This window comes from Condylura cristata, unplaced genomic scaffold (assembly GCF_000260355.1).
Source record: "Condylura cristata isolate star-nosed mole 26May11 unplaced genomic scaffold, ConCri1.0 scaffold00036, whole genome shotgun sequence".
NCBI lineage: Eukaryota > Metazoa > Chordata > Mammalia > Eulipotyphla > Talpidae > Condylura > Condylura cristata.
Genome location: NW_004567137.1, coordinates 344174 through 355284, shown reverse-complemented (window position 1 = coordinate 355284; position 11111 = coordinate 344174). Strand labels below are relative to the sequence as shown.

General features: G+C 35.4%; 1 protein-coding gene across 1 annotated transcript in view; it reads right to left on the bottom strand.

Annotated features, from left to right (window-relative positions):
• Positions 1–10722, bottom strand: part of SENP1 (SUMO1/sentrin specific peptidase 1) — a 45353-nt gene extending 34631 nt beyond the window's left edge. Inside the window, exons 1-4 of the mRNA XM_012732822.1 lie at positions 10491–10722; positions 6400–6447; positions 4618–4748; positions 3878–3962 (exon numbers count right to left, since the gene is read on the bottom strand). Of these exons, the coding sequence (XP_012588276.1) occupies positions 3878–3962; positions 4618–4748; positions 6400–6447; positions 10491–10542 (316 nt within the window). The 5' untranslated portion in view covers positions 10543–10722. The remainder of the gene's footprint in view (positions 1–3877; positions 3963–4617; positions 4749–6399; positions 6448–10490) is intronic.
• Positions 10723–11111: the final 389 nt, after the last annotated feature.

Genomic DNA, 11111 nt, shown 5'->3' with positions numbered 1-11111 from the left:
CTTTAAAAAAAAAAAATATATATATATATAAAAATTACCCCAATGGGCATAAAATTTGAGACCAAGGATAAACCGCAGCAATCTCCTCAAAAGCATTTGACAGAAGTTTCAGTTTTAAAATGCAAAGGAAAAGCACAAGATAAGGTATGTTGATCAACCCAAATAAGGTGATTCTACTCCCACTCCATGAAATCACTAAATAGTCTTACATTGCTGATGTAATCAAGAAAAGCTAGAAAAGGACCAACAGGGAACTATACTGTTTTTTAAAGTCAGGGCTTAATCTGATGTTCTGTTACCACTAAGAAGAGCTGCGTAACACAAATCAGACTATTATGTGCATATAGCTGTATACAAAATTATAAGGGAAAACACCCAAATTTTAGTTTGATAGAATGATGGGTATTTTTCTCTTTATCCCTTAAACTTTCTATTAAGGCAGGCAAAACTTTTATGGACAAAATAAATTTTATATTTTAAAAAGTAATCACGTAGGCCCTCCCTGGTGGCGCAGTGGGTTAAAGCACAGCACTGAGAATCTAAAGCCACTTCCGCAAGAGTTCGATCCCCACCTGCCCCGGAGGTGACCATATTGCGTGGCAGACCTCTCCTGACCCGCCCGCTGCTCCCCTCAGCTGTGTACTTCATCGATCTGACTGTTCTGCTCCCAGCTCTGTCTCTGGTGAAGCCTCTCACCGTCCCTGAGCCTCTGACCTGTTCTGTATGCACAAATAAATAAATCTTTATGCGCAAATAAATTGAATACAATGAACTGTAACTTTTCCTCTCTGTAATCAGTATTTATACTTAGTATCTATTACTACTACTTTAAGGATACTACATATAGTTCTGTATGCACAAATAAATAAATCTTTAAAAAAAAAAAAGTAAGTAATCACCATGAAAGTATCAATTGCTTCTCTTAAAAACTAGTTATCTTAACTGGATACAACCTAATTTAATAAATTTGCCAAAGAGAAGATATCAATGATTCCAAGTATAAGCAAATAATTTCTTCTCAAATTAATCTACTTTTCTTTAAGATGTAAAATGTTTTAATTTTCTTTTTACTGTACTTTTAATAAATAAAACCAAGTCTCAAAGATTAATGATCAGTGTTGCATTTTCTTTGCTTTCTAAAAATTCAATGTTTTAATGGTCTAATTTTGAGTAGAATGAGAAGCAACTTTTTTAAAAGCTTAAGATAGGCAGATCCAGCAAGACAGAAAATGGGATGTTCCAGATACTAACTAACGTTTGGAGTTTTCCTGTGTTCATTTTCATCTTGGTGGAGAAGACAGCAGGGTGAGAGTGGAGACAATGCCAATAGACTGTATGAGAAGACTAAAGCAAGCAAAGTAGCGGCCCACATCTAGCCCAATCAACAGGGAAGGCTCGAGACTAACCATGGAAATCAATGTGGGGATTAAATCCAAAGATGATAAGAAACACAATTCTTCAGGACCTTAATTAATTGAGATCAATCTAGCAAAGGAACAAAGTTTTTAGAAGGATATAAAAAGCTGATTTGAATTAAAAATTTTATTAACAGAAAAAAGTATATAGCTCTGTGGCATTCACAGTGGGAAAATAATTTTGGAGATCTGTGACATGCCATAAATTTGTCTGGCAGAGACTAGATGAAATTTAGTAGAGGCTCTGCTTTTGGGGGTAATTTAGAGAATGTATCTTATAGCTCAGTCTCCCCATTTCAATAAGACTTTATCATTATCATTCACTATTATCTTATTCATCACCATATGTACAATAACATATAAATTTTTTTCTTTTCTTAAAAAAATGAACTTCAACTGAGAGATAAAACTAAGATTCTGATATATGAATCAACTTGTGGTATGAGGACAAACAGGAAAAATGTAATTCAAAAATCATTGTAAGTAAGCAGGTATGAGGAATCTGGTCAAATATCATTGTGGTCAAGAACACAAGGATTTGAGATGATCTGAGATACATCCTTTGTAAATCTCAAGTAACTATTGAAATTTAATAAGAAAATCTCTATAAATAAATATTAGGTGATGTTATTTATAACACGAAAATGGCAAGGATGAAAGAGTACAAGACCATAGGGAAAACAATGATACAAATGAAAGCACTGGCCCATTATCTTAAATCATAACCCCCTTTAGACCAGTTTCTGATTTAATGATTTTTGAAATTTTAAAATGATAACCTCGTTTGTACTATGTAATACTTCCAAATATAATCTAAAGCAGCACTGGTTATCAAACAAATTCCCCTTATCTCCAGCAAAATGTATACTCATATTTACAGAGATACAAACAGCTTCATGTCAGTCCACACTTAGACTTTGCCAAGGAATGATTTCAGTTAGGTCAGGTTTTCATGCTATATGAATTTTGTTTTCAGAGCTTTTTGATTCTGGTATTTACACAAACATGAATGTGTATAATCAGTTCCATGGACAAAAAAATGATAAATTTAGAACATGTAAACAAAATGAAAAAATAAAAACTTTTGCACTAAAAATAATTATCTGTATTGAATCATACAGTGTGTACCATGCATGTACACACAGATAAAAATCAGAAAAGGTCACAGTAAATAAGAATTGAGCTATCAGAAGATTGTGAGTATAATTTTCTATTAAAAAAACCTGATTACTAAGTAATTGTTATAAAATGCAAACAATTCTGCCCAAAGATAAATCAGCACATGAATTCACAAGTTAACATAGCCTGAGTTCAAGAAATATTACTGCTCTGAATTCATTAGCTACTTACTCTCCTTCCCTCCAGTATTAACCAAAACAGATTTCAGTCTCTCTGCTTCACAACGACTATTAAAGCAGAGTTACTTTTTGAACAAATTAACTGACTTTTCTATACAAATCATCATACACTATGAAGACCACTTTTCAACCCTGGAAAGGAAATTTAGTGCCCAGGGTAAAGTATCACCCAGCTAAATGACATTTAAATATAAGTTAAATCTAAAAAGCATCATACTAACGTCTTTTTAGGGGAGGAGATCTCATCTTGTTGACAAAGAATCCTGAGGAAGCCAAATAACAATAATTATTATTTGCATTTCATATTTATAATCTCAATTTCTCTTTATAAAAATCCCATTGGGGTAGGTTCAAAGGTATTTATTGCCAGTACACCCACATTTGTGGTAAAGTGAGAAGATTTAAGCATGAAGAGTGAAAAGACATACAAAGATGAATATAATTTCCTGGGTCACACTGCCAGAAGACTAACCAATAAAAAACTCTTTTGCTGTAGATAGAGGAAGTTCAAATTGTAGAAAGTGAGTAGCTGAAAGTAGGCCAGGGGTTAGGAGGAGCCTTGAGAATGCTGACTTCTGTCATGGATCACAAGATGAACAGGCAAGCCCTCGAATATGCAAGCATGGCTGTGGCAGGTGCTAGATAGGAACATGCAGCTAATCCTGCCCTGACTGAGGGACAAGCTTGGGTAGAAAAACATTTTCAGGATTCATAGTTTTAAGCAGAATACAAATAGAGTAGGTCTGTCCTTTAAATCAATAAATATCCTTTATATCACATATACATATCCCAAAAGAAAATTAAAAAAAAAGTCAAAACAAAGCTGTACTATTTCTACAATGGTAGAATGGACAGGAGAATGGATTTCAAAAAAATCCTTTCCATTAAGAAATTAGTATGAGACTAGATCAGTCGAGTATTATAGCAAACACACACAAACACACAGACACACACAGAGCTTATTAAAATATTTTAGTGGAGAAAATAACCATTTTTGTTTTCTAAACAATGTTGTTACTTTTATAGATGGTAAAGACAAATGACTTGTTAGAAGAAATCTAAAAGGTACAAAAAAATGCCTTGACTCCAAGTAATGTGTCATACCTGAATAATAATTTGGATTATAAGCTGCACTTCTTGAGGAGTATGTAAAAGACTGATCCAAATTTCCTTGACTGGAAGGTAATATCTAAACAAAACAGAAATTTTTCTTAAGTCATATTTCGAAAAAAGAAAAAGTAGATTAAAAATTTATACCAGGAAAAATGTCTCACTAGACTATGACATAATTCAGAACTCAACATAATTAATTATATTCTATTTACATATATTTTAATTAAAGTACATATTAGTAAGAAATGAAAACAAAGAAAATCCGACTAAATGAATGGATTTTCAAGGGGAAAATGGACAAAATATCTATTACACACATTAATTCAAAGAATTCTCATTAGAAGGTAAATATACATTCAGCACATAATGCTCTAACAGCACATTAGGTCATATCAAATATGTTGGTAGTCTTGATTCTATACATTCATATATCCCTTCCTACCACCAGCTAATGCTCAGTCATTTTAAGACACTAGTTTAAGACATTATTGATCAATATATTGGTTAACTGTAATATTCAAAAGACTAATGAAAAGTTTTCTAAAAGGTTCTGTTCTCAAAGAACTCATACTGAACTTTGTGTCTTTAAGAAACAGAATGTAAAACACCAGAACTGACTGTAAAAATTTTACATATATGCCTGTACTTTTGCATGTGGAGTTTAAACTACATTAGATAAAAACTTAATGGCAAAATAATCCATTAATTAAATGAAGAAAACTATTCCTAACCTGATGATCAGAAAGCGAAAGCTGGTTCTCTGGAAAACCTGTTTGTGACAGAAGATGGGTTTTGAATATGGAATTGTGGTTCATTAAAGTTACTTCGCCAGCATCCATTCTCATCCTATCAGCAATATCATCTGGGAAAAGAATCTGGATTAGTTCAAGTCACATAATTCTTCAATAACTACTTACCTATGAACCAATCTTTTCAGCTAGTAAAACTGTTTCCCAAAGAATAGTTTTACAATCAAGTAAAACCTTTCTTTCATAATTAAACATTGGCATGAAATTTCAAGATGTCATTGTCAAAAGAGGCCCATGGGTAAAAACTGGTTCATTTGGAATTGACTGAGATCATCTACTAAATAGCTCAAAACCTGTACCATTATAAAACAAGTTTGTTCTAAAAATAGAGCAATTCTCTAAATTTTAGAATGTTTTAACTGTAAAAATATGTATATCAATATTTTTTAAATGGGGGAAAATTTCACCATTCATAAACACTTAATATTGGTTTATTTCCTGTTTTTAATGTTAAAAAGTGCTTTAAAAATTAATGCACATGAAAAAAAATTTTCTGCCAAAAAAGCATAATTTATTCATATGGCTCTTAGTGTATCAGCTCAATTACTGTGATGTGTCTCAACCTTACTCTACATAATCATTTTAAGACTGTTCAAACAAATGAGAGAGTAAGGGAATTAGCATTTACACCCTTATCAGCAATGGAAGAAAAGTGAGACAAATGATCATGGGAGGAAGAAGATGAATCAAACAAATAGAAAAAGAGAAAACTAATGTGATTAAAAGGTGCATATAGGGTATTATAAGAACTAAGTCTATATAGTTTTCATTCTATTTTAAAACTGGCTGACGGCGCAGCAGGTTAAAGCACAGCACTAAGAAGCTAGAGCCTTCTCTCCTGACCCACCCACTGGTCCCTTCAGCAGTGTACTTTGTCAATCTGCTTGTTCTACTCCCCCCCTCTGTCTCTGGTGAATCCACTCACTATCCCTGCACCTTTGGTCTGTACCCAGTTCTGTATGCACAAATAAATAAATCTTTAAGGAAAAAAAAACAAAAAACTGGCTAACTAGCCTAATTTTGCATCGTTTTCCTCTATAGACTACTGTATGAATACTAAAATATTCTATGAATAGTAGAAATGTCTAATCATAATTATTTTTCAATGCCACTTAGCTAAACAAAACTAATCAGGAGCAACCCTAAATACATGTTGTTTGGTGCTACCTGAATGGAACTGATAAATCCTCAAAAGCTCTTAAAATCAAAGAAGAAAACCTTAATCAAATTATGTATCATGCAGAAGGCAGTATACAAGAGGAATAAAGGCTTCTTTTCTAGTAGTAAAAAAATTCTGGCTCTGAGAATTATAGCTGTTTGATCCTAGTAAAGTTTCTAAACCTCGGCCTCTCAGTTTCATTGTTCATATAATAATATTTACTGAAGACTGTTAGGAACCCTTGTAAGGCAGTTGTAAAAATTAAATGAATTAATATATTCTAGTATCTTGCACATAGTTAATATCTGTTAGTGTGTACTTGGCTTTTTCAATACCATGAATATAAAATGCTTCCAAAAGATGCTATAAATAATGTACCAACAAAAAGAAAATTGTTGACATGTAGTATTACATTAGGATTGAGATCTTCCTGAAAATCTTAAAGCACAGAGGCAAATATGAAGATGGTAGGGAAACCTGTTCTTTCACTCCAGCTTAAAAATCAGAATACTAAGAGGAATAAATGACTTCATAGTCAGTCTTACCCATGTCAGGTCTTTTCACATCACTGACTTTAGCAGAGATATAAAATCCTATAAAAAAAGATAGAAAAAGCAACCATTATATACTAAAACATCTACTTCACATAAATAAAGAACAGAAAGCCACACTGAAGTGACATTTATACTCTCAGTGGAGAAAAATACAAGGAAGTATGGAGAATTAACTTGACGAGAAGAGAATGGTAACTCCAACTAGCCTGAGGTAGTTCCAAACACCCTGCAACCTGTGCTATCCCAAACAGTAAACTACTGGCAGAATAACAAAATAAATATTAAAGCCAAGAAGCAAGTTGAGAGAGTCAGTTATTTTGAGATTTGAGTTATCTATATATGATCATAAAGTTAAGAGACTCCACTGAAATTTTACAACCTAGAAATTTTTCCCAATCCACTATGCCACTACCTCATACTAAATCATTTTAGAGATAAATTTAAAAAATCATGTGGTAGTCCTATAAAAGTTTGTTTTCCACATATTAAATTTACTCAATAGCCAATACAAAGCTACTAATAGGACAATCAAGGAATACTTACCAGTTGTTATCTCCCCCATCACTAAATAGCTACAAAATCAAAGTCCCTTTGCCTACATGAAATTACTTTCTCCTCTGGTGTATCCATCCAATTTACCCAGGAAATGGAAGCACTTCACAAATACACAACAATATCAGGGCTTGAATGTACTAAGGAGACTGGATAATAATAGGTATTCTTTATTGTCACTATAACAAAATACACACCCAAAAAAAGGTTGCTTACTGGTGAAACTATCACAAAAACAAAAGAATGGCAAAAAAATTTTGCAAATCACAATCTCACAAGGGCTTAATATCCAAAACACACATGTGGGTTAGCTCCCTGGCCAGGGATTGAACGTAGACCACTGAGGTGGGTCTTCGCAGTGATAGGGATAAGATTTAATCCCTAGGCCACCAGGGAGCTCTGCTCCCAACACTGTCTCTAGTGAATCCTCTCAGCCCCACCCTACACATCTCTGGCCTATACCCCAGTTCTTCTATGCAAAAATAAATGAAATCTTAAAAAAAAAAGAACTCACATAACTCAACAACAAAAACCTGGATTTAAAAAGTGGTCAGAGGATCGGAATATACTTATTCAAAGACAGATAATGAACACACAAATAAACAGATGTTCATCATCTCAGCTCTGCCTGGTGGCACAGGGGTTAAAGTGCAGTACTATGAAGCTATCCATAGCTACTGCAGCATGAGTTTGATCCATGGCCAGGGAAGTGACCCTCACACAGTGCAGCAGACCTCGCCAGTTTCACCAGCTGCTCTCCTCAGCAGTGTGTTTCAGTGGTTCTGCCTGTTCTGTTTGTTGCCTTCTCTGTCTATGGTGAATCCTCTCACTCCCCTCCACACCTCTGGCCTGTACCCTAGTTCTTGTATGCATAAATAAAAAATCTTTTTTAAAAATGTTCATCATTTTTTATCATAAGGAAAATGCAAATCAAACCTCACAACTGTGAGAATGATGAGTCCCAGAAAACGTAAAAAACAAGTTTTGGAAAGGATGTGCATAAAAGGGAACCATTCTACCCTGCTGGTGGGATGTAAATTGATGCAGCCATTATGGAAAGGATGGAGAGTACTCAAAAAATTAACAATCCCAAATGATAAAATCCCACTTCTGAGTATTTACTACCTCAAATACAAAATCACTATTTCAAAGAGATGTGCATCTTCATGTTCCTCACAGAACTGTTCACAATAGCCAACAGTTAGAAACAACCTAAGTGCCCATCAACAGAAGAGTGGATAAAAATGTGGTATACCTGGACTACTACGTAGGTCCTAAAAAGTAGAAACTGTGCCTCAGGTAACAATATGGATGAACTACAGGGAATCATATTTAATGAAAGAAGAAGAAAGATAACATGTGATTTCACTCATTTGATACATAAAGAAATGAAACAAATGAAAGGACTAAATAAAACAAACTTTTAGACTATAAAACCAAATCAGTAGCTATCACTAGAACGGAAGGGATGTGGGTAAATAGGATAAAAGGGATCAACTGTAGGATGAATGATTGATCATGTAACAATGCAGTATATATAAATGTTGATTTATAATGATGTATCCCTGAAACCTATATAATGTTACAAGTCAATGTAACAGTGAAAAAAATGAATTAAGAAAAGAAAACCAAATGCTTGCTTGAGTTTTCCATGTCATAGCTATAGAGTAAGCAGGGTAATCATCTGATAACTTAAGTCTTGTCAGAGAGATTCCCAAAGAATTTAAGCCTTAGATTTAGGCTTCAAAATGTTCCCAAATGTTTAACAACAGGGTTCTATTTGGAAATTCTCCAATTTGTTCTTTTTTAAATAAAGGAAAATTCCCTGGGTCCTCGCTTAAGGAGAAAAGTTCCTATCAATCAATAAACTACCAGTAGTTTTTTCATATTTCACTCTTTGAGGTACTTTCATAATTTCATCACTAGCCTATTTTGTTGTATTAAGCAGAATATTGATTTAAAAGCCCAGTCCCCAACAGAGCAACCCTATTCTAACTTTGCATTGTTGAGTTAGATGTGAAGGGAAGCCAGCATGAAGCAAACCTTTTTAACAAAAATCACAAAATTACACATCCTTTAACATATCATCATTTATAGATTTCACTTTGTCAAAATAATCCCTAACTAACTCTGAGGGACCTACACTGATTGATAATTTTAATAAGGTCCCACATTTACATTTTAATACAAATAAATCCAGCTTCTTTAGTGTGCTTATAATACTCTTTCCATTCCTTGGCAATTAGAACTGGAAGAGACAGCCCAAGATTCAACATGAAATGCTGGCTTTGGAATCTTGAATTATTCCTACCAAAGTGTCTCAAGCATAAAAATTTTTTCCTTTAAGAAAAGTATTCCCCAAATCACACTGCTCATTTAAAAAACATTAGCTAGTTATAGGTTCTCAGGTGAAGTCAAGTTAGTAGCTAAATACAATAAGAAATTTCAAAGGAAAAAAAAAAGCTGACTTAACAGAATGTAGCAAGAGTCATAAAACAGTAGCAAGCTTACATCCATGCAAAGAGGTGATTATACAAGAGAATGTTTAGAGCTATGATGCCACTAGAAAATATATATTTAAGAGAGGCTTGTGCAATTAGATTTAGCCAGGACCAAGATGGGGTTAGAATAATTTATGATTTAAGAAGGGTATGGAAATGATCTTGTGAATCATTCCACTTTCAATTCTGAAAACAATTACACGTATGGCACTGCTCACATTACATTCAAGTATTTGATTTTCATATTTATATGTTATCTCTCCCAATTAGATTCTAAGATCTTAAGCATTATGTATTCAACTTTTTTCACAAATCCTATGTACCACCTATCTAAGGACACCACACGGGGGATACAAATACGAATAAAAACCAATCCCTTATGCGTTTAAATTTACTATTTACTATGCGGGAAGCCAAATCCATAAAAAGACACACAGCAAGACACTAAAGCTGCCGCAAATGGTAGGAGGTGTGGAAGTCAGGGGAAGAAAAAGGTTTTCAAAGCACTAGTCAAGAGTTACATCACCTTAGTCTGAAGTAACAAAACCTGTTTTGCATCCATTTGCTCCCTCTAGATTGAACTCATTAGATCGGTGATATGAATGAAGACTATCTTTCAAACCAGGTTAATTAATTGGAATCAGGTAAAAATGAATGAGACACCCTAACATAAAAACAAATGAAGTTTCCATAATGGCACAAAAGAGGGGAAAGGGATCTTTAAATTGGAAGAAAATTAAGGGATCAGGCTTCGAGAACCCTAAGTCAAATAGCTGGCAGCCTACAAAAAAAAATGCTTTATATTAACAGGAATCACCACCATCTCAAATATAATAATTGTACCAAAAGTGAAGTGAAATAAGTTTAACGAGGCTGACTTCAAAGTGATAAAGGAGCGTCATTGCCAACAAGATAATGGAAATACTGCAGAGGCACCGATAAACAGAAATCACCAAACTAAAGAGAAACTGGGCATATATCCAGTGAGACCACGTTGGGGAACATCAAGAGACAGTTCAAGGGAATTACCAGGAGGCGATGAGACAGGTAAGCAAACTGTGGCAGTTAAAGGGATTTTCATAACCTGGGCAGGAGGGTCCAGACGTTTCTTTCAGGTGGTGGCACTAGCGATATCACACTCAGAGATATCACAGCGGGAAGAGAGTTCAAAGAAATGTTTACGTGAGACGCAGAAGTGGTCGAGAAATATTCAGATCTCAAGGAAGGCGGGAGGTGAGGCAGGTGTAATAGAAAGCTGAGCTTCCCGGAGAAACCAGCTTTCCCTTGAGAGAAGACCCTGTTCTGGCGGGAAAGCCCCGAAATCCCAACCTGTCTTCTCCCCACACGCAGGGCAGGGCGCTGAGCCGGGGCCTGTCGCGACGGCCAGGGGATGGCCTCTCCACCTCTCAGGATAAAGAGGCCTGAAGGAACGGCCTCAAGAAGCCTAACTAACGGCCGCCGACCGACAGCAGGGGGGAGGGGAGGTGGTCCCAGGGGGCGGGGCAGAGGAAAAAAGACCGTCCCCACCGCCGTCCCCGCTTCCGCCCGGCCCAGCCCAGGCTACCCGTCCCGGATCCGCACTGCCTCCCGGCCCAGGCTCCCTCCATCCTCACCCCTCCCCCAGCTTCCCGCCGCCACTCACCGAACCGG